We start from the raw sequence: 21,326 nt of genomic DNA, 5'->3' as shown, positions 1-21,326 counted from the left end.
TGGACAGCTGGATCTCTGCTGTACTGAACCACTGAGACGCGGTCTTTGTTGTCATCCACGCTCAGTGTCTCTACTACTCTTTGGACAAAGTCTCGCATAGCTGGGAATCCACTTCTAGTACCATCAGAGCCATCCAACAAGAACACAACATCCCTTCCCACTGGCTTTTTCTCCACTAGGGGACAAAAGATTTGAGACATTTTTAGCTTCATTTCTCAAACGTTTCATGTGGTTAAATCAGATGATGGGAGCTAACCTCAATGTTTACGACCTGCACTATCAAAGCTGGCACACCAGTTTTGTCTAAGTGGCACTGGCTGACCTGAACTTGGTGAAAAAACATCTTAGGTACGGCACAATTTGCATCCTACCATGACCTCGCAGTGTAAAAATTGATCACTTTCTTACCAGTTACCGTTGGTGTCATGGGCGTGGCCCTCACTACCACTGTGTTCATTGCAGAGGAGAGCTGTTCTTGGATGCCGGGGAGATCAGTGAACTCAGACACAGATAGGGCCAGACTAGGGTCATATGATATCTTCTGCAGCTCTCTAATGTCAGAGCTCCTTGTTCCAATGCCAATCACAAAGATGCCCTGTTGTTTGAGAGCAGAGGCCGGTGTATCTACATTGTCAAAAGACCTTCCGCCATTTAGCAGGATCAACATCTGTGGGACACCTTGCAGGCGCCTACTCCAGAGGAGTTTGTAAAGACATTGTCCCTGACGTACTGGAGGGCTGCCCCGGTGTTGAGGGGTCTGCCTCCTCTGTGTCTCAGCCCTCTGACTGAATCCACAATATCCTCTCTGGTGGTGTATGTGTTGAGATAGAAATGGACCTCTGCATCTCTGCCGTACTGGACCACAGAGACGCGGTCGTGTTTTTCTCCCACATTAAGTTTCTTCTACCACTCTCTCACAAAATCAAGCATGGCAGGGAAGCCATTCCTTGTGCCATCAGAACCATCCAGAAGGAATACGATATCCTTTTTGGCAGAGTCAACTGAAAAAAGACAGGAAGACAAGGAAGTAAAACCTTTGAAAAAGTGCGCTGGAGAACTAACCCTCACTAAGTGGTGAGCTGTCTTTCAAGTTTTGTTCTTTACTTTTGTTTTTCTGTGAGAGCACCTTGCACTTTCTACTTCAATTTTAAGCAGCAGGAAATCATGCCACCGCCTGTTTAAATGCACACATGGAAACTAAACAAGTATCACACTTCATCTCTTTTGCTCAGTGTAAGTGAAACAAGTCAGGCAGGCCCTCAGGCAAGAGGTCATGCTTGTTACATACCAAGTACAGTTGGTGATTTGGGGTGACGTCAATGACCACAGCCTCCACGGAGGACTGGAGCTGCTGTTGGACACTGGGCAGGTCAGTGAATTCAGACACAGATAGAGCGGTACTGGGATCGTGGGATATATTCTGCAGCTCTCTACTATCCGAGCTCCTGGTTCCAATTGCAAAGATCAACACACCCAGCTGTTTGAGGGCAGAGGCTGGTGCATCAACACTGTCAAAAGACTTTCCACCACATAGCAATATCAGGACCTGTGGAACTCCTTCCAAGCGCCTGCTTCCTGCAGAGGCCGTGAAGACATTGTCCCTCAAGTACTGGAGAGCTGCTCCAGTATTGAGCGGTCTTCCGCCTTTGTGCCTCAAACCTCTGACAGTGTCGAGGATCTCTCCCTTTGTGGTGTACGTGTTCAGATAGAACTGGACAGCTGGATCTCTGCTGTACTGAACCACTGAGACGCGGTCTTTGTTGTCATCCACGCTCAGTGTCTCTACTACTCTTTGGACAAAGTCTCGCATAGCTGGGAATCCACTTCTAGTACCATCAGAGCCATCCAACAAGAACACAACATCCCTTCCCACTGGCTTTTTTCCACTAGGGGACAAAAGATTTGAGACATTTTTAGCTTCATTTCTCAAACGTTTCATGTGGTTAAATCAGATGATGGGAGCTAACCTCAATGTTTACGACCTGCACTATCAAAGCTGGCACACCAGTTTTGTCTAAGTGGCACTGGCTGACCTGAACTTGGTGAAAAAACATCTTAGGTACGGCACAATTTGCATCCTACCATGACCTCGCAGTGTAAAAATTGATCACTTTCTTACCAGTTACCGTTGGTGTCATGGGCGTGGCCCTCACTACCACTGTGTTCATTGCAGAGGAGAGCTGTTCTTGGATGCCGGGGAGATCAGTGAACTCAGACACAGATAGGCCAGACTAGGGTCATATGATATCTTCTGCAGCTCTCTAATGTCAGAGCTCCTTGTTCCAATGCCAATCACAAAGATGCCCTGTTGTTTGAGAGCAGAGGCCGGTGTATCTACATTGTCAAAAGACCTTCCGCCATTTAGCAGGATCAACATCTGTGGGACACCTTGCAGGCGCCTACTCCCAGAGGAGTTTGTAAAGACATTGTCCCTGACGTACTGGAGGGCTGCCCCGGTGTTGAGGGGTCTGCCTCCTCTGTGTCTCAGCCCTCTGACTGAATCCACAATATCCTCTCTGGTGGTGTATGTGTTGAGATAGAAATGGACCTCTGCATCTCTGCCGTACTGGACCACAGAGACGCGGTCGTTGTTTTCTCCCACATTAAGTTTCTCTACCACTCTCTCAACAAAATCAAGCATGGCAGGGAAGCCATTCCTTGTGTGCCATCAGAACCATCCAGAAGGAATACGATATCCTTTTTGGCAGAGTCAACTGAAAAAAGACAGGAAGACAAGGAAGTAAAACCTTTGAAAAAGTGCGCTGGAGAACTAACCCTCACTAAGTGGTGAGCTGTCTTTCAAGTTTTGTTCTTTACTTTTGTTTTTCTGTGAGAGCACCTTGCACTTTCTACTTCAATTTTAAGCAGCAGGAAATCATGCCACCGCCTGTCTTTAAATGCACACATGGAAACTAAACAAGTATCACACTTCATCTCTTTTGCTCAGTGTAAGTGAAACAAGTCAGGCAGGCCCTCAGGCAAGAGGTCATGCTTGTTAACATACCAAGTACAGTTGGTGATTCTGGGGTGACGTCAATGACCACAGCCTCCACGGAGGACTGGAGCTGCTGTTGGACACTGGGCAGGTCAGTGAATTCAGACACAGATAGAGCGGTACTGGGATCGTGGGATATATTCTGCAGCTCTCTACTATCCGAGCTCCTGTTCCAATTGCAAAGATCAACACCCAGCTGTTTGAGGGCAGAGGCTGGTGCATCAACACTGTCAAAAGACTTTCCACCACATAGCAATATCAGGACCTGTGGAACTCCTTCCAAGCGCCTGCTTCCTGCAGAGGCCGTGAAGACATTGTCCTCAAGTACTGGAGAGCTGCTCCAGTATTGAGCGGTCTTCCGCCTTTGTGCCTCAAACCTCTGACAGTGTCGAGGATCTCTCCCTTTGTGGTGTACGTGTTCAGATAGAACTGGACAGCTGGATCTCTGCTGTACTGAACCACTGAGACGCGGTCTTTGTTGTCATCCACGCTCAGTGTCTCTACTACTCTTTGGACAAAAGTCTCGCATAGCTGGGAATCCACTTCTAGTACCATCAGAGCCATCCAACAAGAACACAACATCCCTTCCCACTGGCTTTTTCTCCACTAGGGGACAAAAGATTTGAGACATTTTTTAGCTTCATTTCTCAAACGTTTCATGTGGTTAAATCAGATGATGGGAGCTAACCTCAATGTTTACGACCTGCACTATCAAAGCTGGCACACCAGTTTTGTCTAAGTGGCACTGGCTGACCTGAACTTGGTGAAAAAACATCTTAGGTACGGCACAATTTGCATCCTACCATGACCTCGCAGTGTAAAAATTGATCACTTTCTTACCAGTTACCGTTGGTGTCATGGGCGTGGCCCTCACTACCACTGTGTTCATTGCAGAGGAGAGCTGTTCTTGGATGCCGGGAGATCAGTGAACTCAGACACAGATAGGGCCAGACTAGGGTCATATGATATCTTCTGCAGCTCTCTAATGTCAGAGCTCCTTGTTCCAATGCCAATCACAAAGATGCCCTGTTGTTTGAGAGCAGAGGCCGGTGTATCTACATTGTCAAAAGACCTTCCGCCATTTAGCAGGATCAACATCTGTGGGACACCTTGCAGGCGCCTACTCCCAGAGGAGTTTGTAAAGACATTGTCCCTGACGTACTGGAGGGCTGCCCCGGTGTTGAGGGGTGCCTCCTCTGTGTCTCAGCCCTCTGACTGAATCCACAATATCCTCTCTGGTGGTGTATGTGTTGAGATAGAAATGGACCTCTGCATCTCTGCCGTACTGGACCACAGAGACGCGGTCGTTGTTTTCTCCCACATTAAGTTTCTCTACCACTCTCTCACAAAATCAAGCATGGCAGGGAAGCCATTCCTTGTGCCATCAGAACCATCCAGAAGGAATACGATATCCTTTTTGGCAGAGTCAACTGAAAAAAGACAGGAAGACAAGGAAGTAAAACCTTTGAAAAGTGCGCTGGAGAACTAACCCTCACTAAGTGGTGAGCTGTCTTTCAAGTTTTGTTCTTTACTTTTGTTTTTCTGTGAGAGCACCTTGCACTTTCTACTTCAATTTTAAGCAGCAGGAAATCATGCCACCGCCTGTCTTTAAATGCACACATGGAAACTAAACAAGTATCACACTTCATCTCTTTGCTCAGTGTAAGTGAAACAAGTCAGGCAGGCCCTCAGGCAAGAGGTCATGCTTGTTAACATACCAAGTACAGTTGGTGATTCTGGGGTGACGTCAATGACACAGCCTCCACGGAGGACTGGAGCTGCTGTTGGACACTGGGCAGGTCAGTGAATTCAGACACAGATAGAGCGGTACTGGATCGTGGGATATATTCTGCAGCTCTCTACTATCCGAGCTCCTGGTTCCAATTGCAAAGATCAACACACCCAGCTGTTTGAGGGCAGAGGCTGGTGCATCAACACTGTCAAAAGACTTTCCACCACATAGCAATATCAGGACCTGTGGAACTCCTTCCAAGCGCCTGCTTCCTGCAGAGGCCGTGAAGACATTGTCCCTCAAGTACTGGAGAGCTGCTCCAGTATTGAGCGGTCTTCCGCCTTTGTGCCTCAAACCTCTGACAGTGTCGAGGATCTCTCCCTTTGTGGTGTACGTGTTCAGATAGAACTGGACAGCTGGATCTCTGCTGTACTGAACCACTGAGACGCGGTCTTTGTTGTCATCCACGCTCAGTGTCTCTACTACTCTTTGGACAAAGTCTCGCATAGCTGGGAATCCACTTCTAGTACCATCAGAGCCATCCAACAAGAACACAACATCCCTTCCCACTGGCTTTTTCTCCACTAGGGGACAAAAGATTTGAGACATTTTTAGCTTCATTTCTCAAACGTTTCATGTGGTTAAATCAGATGATGGGAGCTAACCTCAATGTTTACGACCTGCACTATCAAAGCTGGCACACCAGTTTTGTCTAAGTGGCACTGGCTGACCTGAACTTGGTGAAAAAACATCTTAGGTACGGCACAATTTGCATCCTACCATGACCTCGCAGTGTAAAAATTGATCACTTTCTTACCAGTTACCGTTGGTGTCATGGGCGTGGCCCTCACTACCACTGTGTTCATTGCAGAGGAGAGCTGTTCTTGGATGCCGGGGAGATCAGTGAACTCAGACACAGATAGGGCCAGACTAGGGTCATATGATATCTTCTGCAGCTCTCTAATGTCAGAGCTCCTTGTTCCAATGCCAATCACAAAGATGCCCTGTTGTTTGAGAGCAGAGGCCGGTGTATCTACATTGTCAAAAGACCTTCCGCCATTTAGCAGGATCAACATCTGTGGGACACCTTGCAGGCGCCTACTCCCAGAGGAGTTTGTAAAGACATTGTCCCTGACGTACTGGAGGGCTGCCCGGTGTTGAGGGGTCTGCCTCCTCTGTGTCTCAGCCCTCTGACTGAATCCACAATATCCTCTCTGTGGGTATGTGTTGAGATAGAAATGGACCTCTGCATCTCTGCCGTACTGGACCACAGAGACGCGGTCGTTGTTTTCTCCCACATTAAGTTTCTTTACCACTCTCTCAACAAAATCAAGCATGGCAGGGAAGCCATTCCTTGTGCCATCAGAACCATCCAGAAGGAATACGATATCCTTTTTGGCAGAGTCAACTGAAAAAAGACAGGAAGACAAGGAAGTAAAACCTTTGAAAAAGTGCGCTGGAGAACTAACCCTCACTAAGTGGTGAGCTGTCTTTCAAGTTTTGTTCTTTACTTTTGTTTTTCTGTGAGAGCACCTTGCACTTTCTACTTCAATTTTAAGCAGCAGGAAATCATGCCACCGCCTGTCTTTAAATGCACACATGGAAACTAAAACAAGTATCACACTTCATCTCTTTTGCTCAGTGTAAGTGAAACAAGTCAGGCAGGCCCTCAGGCAAGAGGTCATGCTTGTTAACATACCAAGTACAGTTGGTGATTCTGGGGTGACGTCAATGACCACAGCCTCCACGGAGGACTGGAGCTGCTGTTGGACACTGGGCAGGTCAGTGAATTCAGACACAGATAGAGCGGTACTGGATCGTGGGATATATTCTGCAGCTCTCTACTATCCGAGCTCCTGGTTCCAATTGCAAAGATCAACACACCCAGCTGTTTGAGGGCAGAGGCTGGTGCATCAACACTGTCAAAAGACTTTCCACCACATAGCAATCAGGACCTGTGGAACTCCTTCCAAGCGCCTGCTTCCTGCAGAGGCCGTGAAGACATTGTCCCTCAAGTACTGGAGAGCTGCTCCAGTATTGAGCGGTCTTCCGCCTTTGTGCCTCAAACCTCTGACAGTGTCGAGGATCTCTCCCTTTGTGGTGTACGTGTTCAGATAGAACTGGACAGCTGGATCTCTGCTGTACTGAACCACTGAGACGCGGTCTTTGTTGTCATCCACGCTCAGTGTCTCTACTACTCTTTGGACAAAGTCTCGCATAGCTGGGAATCCACTTCTAGTACCATCAGAGCCATCCAACAAGAACACAACATCCCTTCCCACTGGCTTTTTCTCCACTAGGGGACAAAAGATTTGAGACATTTTTAGCTTCATTTCTCAAACGTTTCATGTGGTTAAATCAGATGATGGGAGCTAACCTCAATGTTTACGACCTGCACTATCAAAGCTGGCACACCAGTTTTGTCTAAGTGGCACTGGCTGACCTGAACTTGGTGAAAAAACATCTTAGGTACGGCACAATTTGCATCCTACCATGACCTCGCAGTGTAAAAATTGATCACTTTCTTACCAGTTACCGTTGGTGTCATGGGCGTGGCCCTCACTACCACTGTGTTCATTGCAGAGGAGAGCTGTTCTTGGATGCCGGGGAGATCAGTGAACTCAGACACAGATAGGGCCAGACTAGGGTCATATGATATCTTCTGCAGCTCTCTAATGTCAGAGCTCCTTGTTCCAATGCCAATCACAAAGATGCCCTGTTGTTTGAGAGCAGAGGCCGGTGTATCTACATTGTCAAAAGACCTTCCGCCATTTAGCAGGATCAACATCTGTGGGACACCTTGCAGGCGCCTACTCCCAGAGGAGTTTGTAAAGACATTGTCCCTGACGTACTGGAGGGCTGCCCCGGTGTTGAGGGGTCTGCCTCCTCTGTGTCTCAGCCCTCTGACTGAATCCACAATATCCTCTCTGGTGGTGTATGTGTTGAGATAGAAATGGACCTCTGCATCTCTGCCGTACTGGACCACAGAGACGCGGTCGTTGTTTTCTCCCACATTAAGTTTCTTTACCACTCTCTCAACAAAATCAAGCATGGCAGGGAAGCCATTCCTTGTGCCATCAGAACCATCCAGAAGGAATACGATATCCTTTTTGGCAGAGTCAACTGAAAAAAGACAGGAAGACAAGGAAGTAAAACCTTTGAAAAAGTGCGCTGGAGAACTAACCCTCACTAAGTGGTGAGCTGTCTTTCAAGTTTTGTTCTTTACTTTTGTTTTTCTGTGAGAGCACCTTGCACTTTCTACTTCAATTTTAAGCAGCAGGAAATCATGCCACCGCCTGTCTTTAAATGCACACATGGAAACTAAACAAGTATCACACTTCATCTCTTTTGCTCAGTGTAAGTGAAACAAGTCAGGCAGGCCCTCAGGCAAGAGGTCATGCTTGTTAACATACCAAGTACAGTTGGTGATTCTGGGGTGACGTCAATGACCACAGCCTCCACGGAGGACTGGAGCTGCTGTTGGACACTGGGCAGGTCAGTGAATTCAGACACAGATAGAGCGGTACTGGGATCGTGGGATATATTCTGCAGCTCTCTACTATCCGAGCTCCTGGTTCCAATTGCAAAGATCAACACACCCAGCTGTTTGAGGGCAGAGGCTGGTGCATCAACACTGTCAAAAGACTTTCCACCACATAGCAATATCAGGACCTGTGGAACTCCTTCCAAGCGCCTGCTTCCTGCAGAGGCCGTGAAGACATTGTCCCTCAAGTACTGGAGAGCTGCTCCAGTATTGAGCGGTCTTCCGCCTTTGTGCCTCAAACCTCTGACAGTGTCGAGGATCTCTCCCTTTGTGGTGTACGTGTTCAGATAGAACTGGACAGCTGGATCTCTGCTGTACTGAACCACTGAGACGCGGTCTTTGTTGTCATCCACGCTCAGTGTCTCTACTACTCTTTGGACAAAGTCTCGCATAGCTGGGAATCCACTTCTAGTACCATCAGAGCCATCCAACAAGAACACAACATCCCTTCCCACTGGCTTTTTCTCCACTAGGGGACAAAAGATTTGAGACATTTTTAGCTTCATTTCTCAAACGTTTCATGTGGTTAAATCAGATGATGGGAGCTAACCTCAATGTTTACGACCTGCACTATCAAAGCTGGCACACCAGTTTTGTCTAAGTGGCACTGGCTGACCTGAACTTGGTGAAAAAACATCTTAGGTACGGCACAATTTGCATCCTACCATGACCTCGCAGTGTAAAAATTGATCACTTTCTTACCAGTTACCGTTGGTGTCATGGGCGTGGCCCTCACTACCACTGTGTTCATTGCAGAGGAGAGCTGTTCTTGGATGCCGGGGAGTCAGTGAACTCAGACACAGATAGGGCCAGACTAGGGTCATATGATATCTTCTGCAGCTCTCTAATGTCAGAGCTCCTTGTTCCAATGCCAATCACAAAGATGCCCTGTTGTTTGAGAGCAGAGGCCGGTGTATCTACATTGTCAAAAGACCTTCCGCCATTTAGCAGGATCAACATCTGTGGGACACCTTGCAGGCGCCTACTCCCAGAGGAGTTTGTAAAGACATTGTCCCTGACGTACTGGAGGGCTGCCCCGGTGTTGAGGGGTCTGCCTCCTCTGTGTCTCAGCCCTCTGACTGAATCCACAATATCCTCTCTGGTGGTGTATGTGTTGAGATAGAAATGGACCTCTGCATCTCTGCCGTACTGGACCACAGAGACGCGGTCGTTGTTTTCTCCCACATTAAGTTTCTTTACCACTCTCTCAACAAAATCAAGCATGGCAGGGAAGCCATTCCTTGTGCCATCAGAACCATCCAGAAGGAATACGATATCCTTTTTGGCAGAGTCAACTGAAAAAAGACAGGAAGACAAGGAAGTAAAACCTTTGAAAAAGTGCGCTGGAGAACTAACCCTCACTAAGTGGTGAGCTGTCTTTCAAGTTTTGTTCTTTACTTTTGTTTTTCTGTGAGAGCACCTTGCACTTTCTACTTCAATTTTAAGCAGCAGGAAATCATGCCACCGCCTGTCTTTAAATGCACACATGGAAACTAAACAAGTATCACACTTCATCTCTTTTGCTCAGTGTAAGTGAAACAAGTCAGGCAGGCCCTCAGGCAAGAGGTCATGCTTGTTAACATACCAAGTACAGTTGGTGATTCTGGGGGGACGTCAATGACCACAGCCTCCACGGAGGACTGGAGCTGCTGTTGGACACTGGGCAGGTCAGTGAATTCAGACACAGATAGAGCGGTACTGGGATCGTGGGATATATTCTGCAGCTCTCTACTATCCGAGCTCCTGGTTCCAATTGCAAAGATCAACACACCCAGCTGTTTGAGGGCAGAGGCTGGTGCATCAACACTGTCAAAAGACTTTCCACCACATAGCAATATCAGGACCTGTGGAACTCCTTCCAAGCGCCTGCTTCCTGCAGAGGCCGTGAAGACATTGTCCTCAAGTACTGGAGAGCTGCTCCAGTATTGAGCGGTCTTCCGCCTTTGTGCCTCAAACCTCTGACAGTGTCGAGGATCTCTCCCTTTGTGGTGTACGTGTTCAGATAGAACTGGACAGCTGGATCTCTGCTGTACTGAACCACTGAGACGCGGTCTTTGTTGTCATCCACGCTCAGTGTCTCTACTACTCTTTGGACAAAGTCTCGCATAGCTGGGAATCCACTTCTAGTACCATCAGAGCCATCCAACAAGAACACAACATCCCTTCCCACTGGCTTTTTCTCCACTAGGGGACAAAAGATTTGAGACATTTTTAGCTTCATTTCTCAAACGTTTCATGTGGTTAAATCAGATGATGGGCTAACCTCAATGTTTACGACCTGCACTATCAAAGCTGGCACACCAGTTTTGTCTAAGTGGCACTGGCTGACCTGAACTTGGTGAAAAAACATCTTAGGTACGGCACAATTTGCATCCTACCATGACCTCGCAGTGTAAAAATTGATCACTTTCTTACCAGTTACCGTTGGTGTCATGGGCGTGGCCCTCACTACCACTGTGTTCATTGCAGAGGAGAGCTGTTCTTGGATGCCGGGGAGATCAGTGAACTCAGACACAGATAGGGCCAGACTAGGGTCATATGATATCTTCTGCAGCTCTCTAATGTCAGAGCTCCTTGTTCCAATGCCAATCACAAAGATGCCCCTGTTGTTTGAGAGCAGAGGCGGCGTGTAGCTACATTGTCAAAAGACCTTCCGCCATTTAGCAGGATCAACATCTGTGGGACACCTTGCAGGCGCCTACTCCCAGAGGAGTTTTGTAAAGACATTGTCCCTGACGTACTGGAGGGCTGCCCCGGTGTTGAGGGGTCTGCCTCCTCTGTGTCTCAGCCCTCTGACTGAATCCACAATATCCTCTCTGGTGGTGTATGCGTTGAGATAGAAATGGACCTCTGCATCTCTGCCGTACTGGACCACAGAGACGTGGTCGTTGTTTTCTCCCACATTAAGTTTCTTTACCACTCTCTCAACAAAATCAAGCATGGCAGGGAAGCCATTCCTTGTGCCATCAGAACCATCCAGAAGGAATACGATATCCTTTTTGGCAGAGTCAACTGAAAAAAGACAGGAAGACAAGGAAGTAAAACCTTTGAAAAAGTGCGCTGGAGAACTAACCCTCACTAAGTGGTGAGCTGTCTTTCAAGTTTTGTTCTTTACTTTTGTTTTTCTGTGAGAGCACCTTGCACTTTCTACTTCAATTTTAAGCAGCAGGAAATCATGCCACCGCCTGTCTTTAAATGCACACATGGAAACTAAACAAGTATCACACTTCATCTCTTTTGCTCAGTGTAAGTGAAACAAGTCAGGCAGGCCCTCAGGCAAGAGGTCATGCTTGTTAACATACCAAGTACAGTTGGTGATTCTGGGGTGACGTCAATGACCACAGCCTCCCACGGAGGACTGGAGCTGCTGTTGGACACTGGGCCAGGTCAGTGAATTCAGACACAGATAGAGCCGGTACTGGGATCGTGGGATATATTCTGCAGCTCTCTACTATCCGAGCTCCTGGTTCCAATTGCAAAGATCAACACACCCAGCTGTTTGAGGGCAGAGGCTGGTGCATCAACACTGTCAAAAGACTTTCCACCACATAGCAATATCAGGACCTGTGGAACTCCTTCCAAGCGCCTGCTTCCTGCAGAGGCCGTGAAGACATTGTCCCTCAAGTACTGGAGAGCTGCTCCAGTATTGAGCGGTCTTCCGCCTTTGTGCCTCAAACCTCTGACAGTGTCGAGGATCTCTCCCTTTGTGGTGTACGTGTTCAGATAGAACTGGACAGCTGGATCTCTGCTGTACTGAACCACTGAGACGCGGTCTTTGTTGTCATCCACGCTCAGTGTCTCTACTACTCTTTGGACAAAGTCTCGCATAGCTGGGAATCCACTTCTAGTACCATCAGAGCCATCCAACAAGAACACAACATCCCTTCCCACTGGCTTTTTCTCCACTAGGGGACAAAAGATTTGAGACATTTTTAGCTTCATTTCTCAAACGTTTCATGTGGTTAAATCAGATGATGGGAGCTAACCTCAATGTTTACGACCTGCACTATCAAAGCTGGACACACCAGTTTTGTCTAAGTGGCACTGGCTGACCTGAACTTGGTGAAAAAACATCTTAGGTACGGCACAATTTGCATCCTACCATGACCTCGCAGTGTAAAAATTGATCACTTTCTTACCAGTTACCGTTGGTGTCATGGGCGTGGCCCTCACTACCACTGTGTTCATTGCAGAGGAGAGCTGTTCTTGGATGCCGGGGAGATCAGTGAACTCAGACACAGATAGGGCCAGACTAGGGTCATATGATATCTTCTGCAGCTCTCTAATGTCAGAGCTCCTTGTTCCAATGCCAATCACAAAGATGCCCTGTTGTTTGAGAGCAGAGGCCGGTGTATCTACATTGTCAAAAGACCTTCCGCCATTTAGCAGGATCAACATCTGTGGGACACCTTGCAGGCGCCTACTCCCAGAGGAGTTTGTAAAGACATTGTCCCTGACGTACTGGAGGGCTGCCCCCGGTGTTGAGGGGTCTGCCTCCTCTGTGTCTCAGCCCTCTGACTGAATCCACAATATCCTCTCTGGTGGTGTATGTGTTGAGATAGAAATGGACCTCTGCATCTCTGCCGTACTGGACCACAGAGACGCGGTCGTTGTTTTCTCCCACATTAAGTTTCTTACCACTCTCTCAACAAAATCAAGCATGGCAGGGAAGCCATTCCTTGTGCCATCAGAACCATCCAGAAGGAATACGATATCCTTTTTGGCAGAGTCAACTGAAAAAAGACAGGAAGACAAGGAAGTAAAACCTTTGAAAAAGTGCGCTGGAGAACTAACCCTCACTAAGTGGTGAGCTGTCTTTCAAGTTTTGTTCTTTACTTTTGTTTTTCTGTGAGAGCACCTTGCACTTTCTACTTCAATTTTAAGCAGCAGGAAATCATGCCACCGCCTGTCTTTAAATGCACACATGGAAACTAAACAAGTATCACACTTCATCTCTTTTGCTCAGTGTAAGTGAAACAAGTCAGGCAGGCCCTCAGGCAAGAGGTCATGCTTGTTAACATACCAAGTACAGTTGGTGATTCTGGGGTGACGTCAATGACCACAGCCTCCACGGAGGACTGGAGCTGCTGTTGGACACTGGGCAGGTCAGTGAATTCAGACACAGATAGAGCGGTACTGGGATCGTGGGATATATTCTGCAGCTCTCTACTATCCGAGCTCCTGGTTCCAATTGCAAAGATCAACACACCCAGCTGTTTGAGGGCAGAGGCTGGTGCATCAACACTGTCAAAAGACTTTCCACCACATAGCAATATCAGGACCTGTGGAACTCCTTCCAAGCGCCTGCTTCCTGCAGAGGCCGTGAAGACATTGTCCCTCAAGTACTGGAGAGCTGCTCCAGTATTGAGCGGTCTTCCGCCTTTGTGCCTCAAACCTCTGACAGTGTCGAGGATCTCTCCCTTTGTGGTGTACGTGTTCAGATAGAACTGGACAGCTGGATCTCTGCTGTACTGAACCACTGAGACGCGGTCTTTGTTGTCATCCACGCTCAGTGTCTCTACTACTCTTTGGACAAAGTCTCGCATAGCTGGGAATCCACTTCTAGTACCATCAGAGCCATCCAACAAGAACACAACATCCCTTCCCACTGGCTTTTTCTCCACTAGGGGACAAAAGATTTGAGACATTTTTAGCTTCATTTCTCAAACGTTTCATGTGGTTAAATCAGATGATGGGAGCTAACCTCAATGTTTACGACCTGCACTATCAAAGCTGGCACACCAGTTTTGTCTAAGTGGCACTGGCTGACCTGAACTTGGTGAAAAAACATCTTAGGTACGGCACAATTTGCATCCTACCATGACCTCGCAGTGTAAAAATTGATCACTTTCTTACCAGTTACCGTTGGTGTCATGGGCGTGGCCCTCACTACCACTGTGTTCATTGCAGAGGAGAGCTGTTCTTGGATGCCGGGGAGATCAGTGAACTCAGACACAGATAGGGCCAGACTAGGGTCATATGATATCTTCTGCAGCTCTCTAATGTCAGAGCTCCTTGTTCCAATGCCAATCACAAAGATGCCCTGTTGTTTGAGAGCAGAGGCCGGTGTATGCTACATTGTCAAAAGACCTTCCGCCATTTAGCAGGATCAACATCTGTGGGACACCTTGCAGGCGCCTACTCCCAGAGGAGTTTGTAAAGACATTGTCCCTGACGTACTGGAGGGCTGCCCCGGTGTTGAGGGGTCTGCCTCCTCTGTGTCTCAGCCCTCTGACTGAATCCACAATATCCTCTCTGGTGGTGTATGTGTTGAGATAGAAATGGACCTCTGCATCTCTGCCGTACTGGACCACAGAGACGCGGTCGTTGTTTTCTCCCACATTAAGTTTCTTTACCACTCTCTCAACAAAATCAAGCATGGCAGGGAAGCCATTCCTTGTGCCATCAGAACCATCCAGAAGGAATACGATATCCTTTTTGGCAGAGTCAACTGAAAAAAGACAGGAAGACAAGGAAGTAAAACCTTTGAAAAAGTGCGCTGGAGAACTAACCCTCACTAAGTGGTGAGCTGTCTTTCAAGTTTTGTTCTTTACTTTTGTTTTTCTGTGAGAGCACCTTGCACTTTCTACTTCAATTTTAAGCAGCAGGAAATCATGCCACCGCCTGTCTTTAAATGCACACATGGAAACTAAACAAGTATCACACTTCATCTCTTTTGCTCAGTGTAAGTGAAACAAGTCAGGCAGGCCCTCAGGCAAGAGGTCATGCTTGTTAACATACCAAGTACAGTTGGTGATTCTGGGGTGACGTCAATGACCACAGCCTCCACGGAGGACTGGAGCTGCTGTTGGACACTGGGCAGGTCAGTGAATTCAGACACAGATAGAGCGGTACTGGGATCGTGGGATATATTCTGCAGCTCTCTACTATCCGAGCTCCTGGTTCCAATTGCAAAGATCAACACACCCAGCTGTTTGAGGGCAGAGGCTGGTGCATCAACACTGTCAAAAGACTTTCCACCACATAGCAATATCAGGACCTGTGGAACTCCTTCCAAGCGCCTGCTTCCTGCAGAGGCCGTGAAGACATTGTCCCTCAAGTACTGGAGAGCTGCTCCAGTATTGAGCGGTCTTCCGCCTTTGTGCCTCAAACCTCTGACAGTGTCGAGGATCTCTCCCTTTGTGGTGTACGTGTTCAGATAGAACTGGACAGCTGGATCTCTGCTGTACTGAACCACTGAGATCGCGGTCTTTGTTGTCATCCACGCTCAGTGTCTCTACTACTCTTTGGACAAAGTCTCGCATAGCTGGGAATCCACTTCTAGTACCATCAGAGCCATCCAACAAGAACACAACATCCCTTCCCACTGGCTTTTTCTCCACTAGGGGACAAAAGATTTGAGACATTTTTAGCTTCATTTCTCAAACGTTTCATGTGGTTAAATCAGATGATGGGAGCTAACCTCAATGTTTACGACCTGCACTATCAAAGCTGGCACACCAGTTTTGTCTAAGTGGCACTGGCTGACCTGAACTTGGTGAAAAAACATCTTAGGTACGGCACAATTTGCATCCTACCATGACCTCGCAGTGTAAAAATTGATCACTTTCTTACCAGTTACCGTTGGTGTCATGGGCGTGGCCCTCACTACCACTGTGTTCATTGCAGAGGAGAGCTGTTCTTGGATGCCGGGGAGGTCAGTGAACTCAGACACAGATAGGGCCAGACTAGGGTCATATGATATCTTCTGCAGCTCTCTAATGTCAGAGCTCCTTGTTCCAATGCCAATCACAAAGATGCCCTGTTGTTTGAGAGCAGAGGCCGGTGTATCTACATTGTCAAAAGACCTTCCGCCATTTAGCAGGATCAACATCTGTGGGACACCTTGCAGGCGCCTACTCCCAGAGGAGTTTGTAAAGACATTGTCCCTGACGTACTGGAGGGCTGCCCCGGTGTTGAGGGGTCTGCCTCCTCTGTGTCTCAGCCCTCTGACTGAATCCACAATATCCTCTCTGGTGGTGTATGTGTTGAGATAGAAATGGACCTCTGCATCTCTGCCGTACTGGACCACAGAGACGCGGTCGTTGATTTTCTCCCACATTAAGTTTCTCTACCACTCTCTCAACAAAATCAAGCATGGCAGGGAAGCCATTCCTTGTGCCATCAGAACCATCCAGAAGGAATACGATATCCTTTTTGGCAGAGTCAACTGAAAAAAGACAAGGAATCCAAAAAGTAAAAACCTTTGTGAAAAAGTGCCTTGGTCCCTAGTCATATGCTCATTTGTATTGTGTTAAATTCAGATCAAGGAGTCTTACTTTGACTTTACTTTGTGTGACTTTCCCTCTATGTGTGAACATGTGCTATTTTAAAATCATAGAAATAAATTTTTTAAAAATTAACTTAAAATTAACCATTGTTTTTATTCTTTCTTCCACAACTTATATTTCATTTTGTTGCCTTGTATTATCTTTCAAACACTAGATATTTATTTACTTTAATCCTTTAGCTAATAGAGCCCCTCTGGTGATGTTTGAAGAAAAGAGAAATTGTGTGGCTACGTGTTAAAAAAGTTTAGGAATGAGATCCTATTCCATAGCCATACTTTATTAAGTCTAGGGAACAACATCAATGACTTGTGGCCACAATAAAATTTTTATTATTTTGTTTATTTGTTGTTTTTCTTACTTCCTGTAACAAAGCAATTTCCTGTCAAGGATCAATAAAGTACTATTATTATTATTCTTCTGTTGATATAATGGCAGAGGCATCATCAGTAGTCACTTACAAACTTGGACATCAGTCACTTAACATTAGGCATGGAGTAATTACTAGCAAGAGATCTCCTTCCTATGCAAGTCATGGCCACAGCATAGGATCTCCTTCCCATGTGCTATCAATTTGTGGTCGCATAATAGTTTTTTCCTTAAAATGTCACTAGAGGGGCCGTGTAGTAACTTAAATGAAACACCATAAACATCATATGAATCAAACAATTGTCAAATTGCAGATCAGCAAGAAGAATTAATTTAAGAAATACTATGAATACTACATTCAACATTATATGTTTTACAAATTTATGGTTAAGTGTATGTTTTTTTTTCTTTATAATTGCAATCACAAACATATTTTCATTATTTTATGGTTATTATTTTATGATAGTATAAATCAAGCAATCAGTCATAAATAATAGTAATTTAATAATTTTTTCAAATGAAAACTGATGTCTAAGTTTCATGTCCCCATTAATACACATATTCACACTGTGGTGATGTTGGCAACAGAATCAGACAAAAACAGTATGGAGAAACCCATTGCGGCAGTGTGACGCATTCCTGTGTGACAATGGTTAAATACTAACCCTGTTGACTCTGACTGCTGACATTTAGCAACTCTGTCCCAAATAATATGCAACAGTGAGCATTAGTGTGACCTAATCAAGATAATGTTGAAAATAGCAAATGTTTCATTAACATGTATTAGGAAAAACTGTGTGCTTAGCATAAAGTCATACAGTGTACAATATCTTACCGATCATGCCTGTTTTTGAAGTTTCATTTTTCAGTTTTTCTTCGGTAATTGCAGCAACAACTTGATTTTCTATATTTGAAAGATCAGCCATTTCAGAGACCGATAAACTGTAACTTGGAGCATGTGATATCATCTGCATTTCCTTGGGGTCAGAGTTTTTTGTTCCAATAGTTAATATTGTGACACTGCTTTCTTTTAGAGAAGCAACAGACAAATCCACACTGTCCCTTGATGGTTCACTACTTAAAACAACAAGAACTTGTGGCACATTTTCTGTGTATCTGCTTCCTGAGGCAGCTGTGAATACATTTTCTTTCACATATTTTAGTGCTGCACCCATTTTGAGAGGTCTTCCGCCTTTATGTGAGAGCCTTCTGACAGCACTTAGGACATCTTCCTTCCTCATGAAAGAATTCAAAAAGAAATTGGCTAGTGCCAGATTGCTGAATTGAACCACAGCAACTCTGTCTTTTTTTGGTCCAATGTCAAATCTGTCTATCACTTTGTACAGAAAATCTTGAATGTCTGAAAAAGCATTTCTGGTATTATCAGATCCATCCAAAAGAAAAACTATGTCTCTTCCTTTTTCATTACTTTGCTCTGTTAATGAAAGTAGATGTGATACAATGTTAATCACAATCATCATAAATATATTCAGGATCAGAATCAGCAGCTAATGATGGTGGTTTGAATAATTATTTAAATAATCTAAATTCTTACCTGATTTAGTCTCCTCCTTAACTCCGACTTGTGTAAGATGACTTATCAAACTTTGTTGAATACGAGGAAGATTTAAAAAGTCAGGGACTGAGTATGCATAACTTGGATCAGAGGAAACAACTTGCATCTCAGCTGAATTTGACAATCTTGAGCCAATGGCAAATGTGATGACCCCTTCAGCCTTTAGCATACTTGCTGGGCCTCGTGGAGAATCTCTAGATCTCCCACCAGCCAACACGACAAGTATCTGCTTGGCACCTTCATGATATCGACCTCCAGCATTTGAAACAAAGACATTATCCCGCACAAACTGCAGTGCGGCTCCAATATACTGTGGCCTTCCACCTTTTGGTTTTAGGCTTGTGACATGCTTAAGAACATCATCTTTTTTGTTGTGAGTATTCAGATTGAAATTGAGCTCAGCATTGTTGCTATACTGTACAACAGCAACTTTATCTTTTCCTTGATCCAGGTCAAAGCTGTCAACCATTTTTGCAACAAAGTCACGTATAGCAGAGAATCTACTCCTGACATCATCAGATCCATCAATGAGAAAGACAATATCTCTATTCACACTGGAGCTTGAACCTAGAAAAGTCCACAATCATGTAAATTTTGTTAGTTAACAATTCAAAAGAAATCTCATTACTACTGAGATGAAATGCATATATATATATATATATAGTCTACTCACCTACAACAGGGCTAAGAGTACTTTTGTGAGATGCAATGGCTGAGAGCAACTGCTGCCTCACAAGAATAAAGTCAGACTTCTCCTTGATAAAATATTCTGCTCCAGGACTGTGTGCCAATTGCTCAATCTCCAGTCTATCCGCATTATTAACTCCAACACTGAAAAGGGAAATTCCAGCCTTTCTCAGTCTGTCCACTGGACTTAAGACATCATCTTGTGACTTTCTCCCACTTAAGAGGATCAGTATCTGTGGGACTCCCTGCTGCGCTCTACTTCCAGATGAAGCAGTCAACACACTGTTCCTCACATAATCAAGGGCTACACCAGTGTTCACTCTGAACCCTCCTTTCAGTTTTACATTGGTCAAATGTCTTATGACATTGTCTTTTAGTGAGTATGTGTTGAGGAGAAAATCAGTGCTGGGCTCTGTGCTGTACTGAATTAAAGCAACTTGTACTTTGTTTGGACCAATTTCTATTTGCTTGACAAATTCTGTGACAAAGTCCAAAATTTGTCTTTCACTTGCTCGCATTTCATCTGATCCATCAAGGAGAAAAACAATATCAACACTCTGAAGTTCTAGCTCTGTGATAGTGGAGGTGTCTGAAATGGATGCAAACAAACATTTTACAAACGTCTTTGCTGTAAAATAAAACATTTTTAATATACCCTTGGTATATAATCATGCTCTACTTCTTACCAGTAGCAGTTGGAAATTCAGTTGTTTCTTGGGTGCCCCTCAGTGTCGCTTCTACAGATGGATATATGCTTTGCAGATTGTTAAAGTTTGGGACATAAAAATAATGTGCTGGCGTGTAAGAAATAGTTTGCATTTCCAAGGTATCAGCATTCTTTGTTCCAATACTAAAAGTCTTTATTCCATTTTCTTTGAGTGACTGCGCTGGTCCTCTGACATCATCCCCTGATCGCCCCCCACTGAATACATACAGATACTGAGGGACTGATTCTGCACGTCTGCCTCCAACTGAAGCAGCAAGAACATAATCTCTGACAAATGCCAGTGCTTTGCCAGTGTTGAGGGGTCGTCCCAGTTTGTGCCTCATTGTTCTAATGGAATTGAGAACATCACTCTTGGATGAATAGGAATTCAAGTAGAAATTGACTGTGGCATCGCGGCTGTATTGAACAACAGCCACTTGGTCTCTGTTCTCACCTAGATTTAAACTTTCAACAATTTTTTCTACAAAGCCACGTATATTCTCAAAGCCATTTCGTGAGTCATATGACCCATCAATAAGAAACACTACATCATTTTTCAAAGAATCTGCAATAAATACAAAAAAAAAATGTCAACAAAAGCAAAGTGATTTTCTGCAGGTAACAGGTAAGCAGCTACTGCCTTTAGTGAAATGGTAAAGAGATTATATCTTACCAAAACCCCTTGTGGGAGCAGATGATGACTCTGTATGGTGTGAAGCCTCTCTTAACAATAACAATACATCCTTTTTAGCAGTAGGAAGTTCCTCATAATCAGTAATAGAGAGTGCATAATTGGGCTCATGAGATATTGTCTGTAGATCTAGGGTGTCAGCATCAGTTGTCCCAATGGCAATTGAGATCACGCCAATTTCCTTCAGCATTCTTATCGGGGTTCTTATGTCATCTCCAGATCTTCCACCACTCAGTAGTATGAGTATCTGGGGAACCCCCTCCAGGAGTCTACTTCCTGACTCGGAAGTAAATACATGGTCCCTCACATACTGGAGAGCTGCTCCAATATTGTGAGGATAACCTCCTTTGTGACTTAGATCTCTTACTGCATCAAGGACATCATCCTCTGTTTTGTAGCGTCTCAAGTTAAAGTTCATTTCTGCTGTGTTACTGTACTGAACCACAGCCACACGATCTCTGTTTGCATCAATGTTTAGGTCTGCCACCACTCTCTGAACAAAGTCTTTAATATCTGGAAATCTTTGCTGAGAATCATCAGAACCATCAAGCAAAAATACAACATCTCTTCCACTGGGATCTGTAATTACATAGGCATTTAAACAAATTGATTAATGATGAAATTTCAGAAGGAAAGTGTAATATTACTGCAAATGTTCAATAAAACCACATGCACAACTTGCTCTGCTGTTTTAGCAGACCATTTTTGTCAATGCAGCTGAAAAGAAATGTTTACTGG

The 21,326-nt window shown here is 45.3% G+C and overlaps 1 protein-coding gene across 1 annotated transcript in view; it reads right to left on the bottom strand.

The window, feature by feature from the left end:
* The window catches only part of LOC108879909 (collagen alpha-3(VI) chain), a 62,058-nt gene that overhangs the window by 22,067 nt on the left and 18,665 nt on the right, over positions 1-21,326 (bottom strand). Inside the window, 8 exon segments of the mRNA XM_051073167.1 lie at positions 7,339-7,850; positions 8,141-8,740; positions 15,847-16,312; positions 17,744-18,363; positions 18,484-19,071; positions 19,178-19,780; positions 19,878-20,469; positions 20,566-21,167. Coding sequence (XP_050929124.1) covers positions 7,339-7,850; positions 8,141-8,740; positions 15,847-16,312; positions 17,744-18,363; positions 18,484-19,071; positions 19,178-19,780; positions 19,878-20,469; positions 20,566-21,167 — 4,583 coding nt within the window.

This window comes from Lates calcarifer, linkage group LG1 (genome assembly GCF_001640805.2).
Source record: "Lates calcarifer isolate ASB-BC8 linkage group LG1, TLL_Latcal_v3, whole genome shotgun sequence".
Lineage (NCBI taxonomy): Eukaryota > Metazoa > Chordata > Actinopteri > Centropomidae > Lates > Lates calcarifer.
This window is presented reverse-complemented; position numbering and strand designations above follow the sequence as displayed.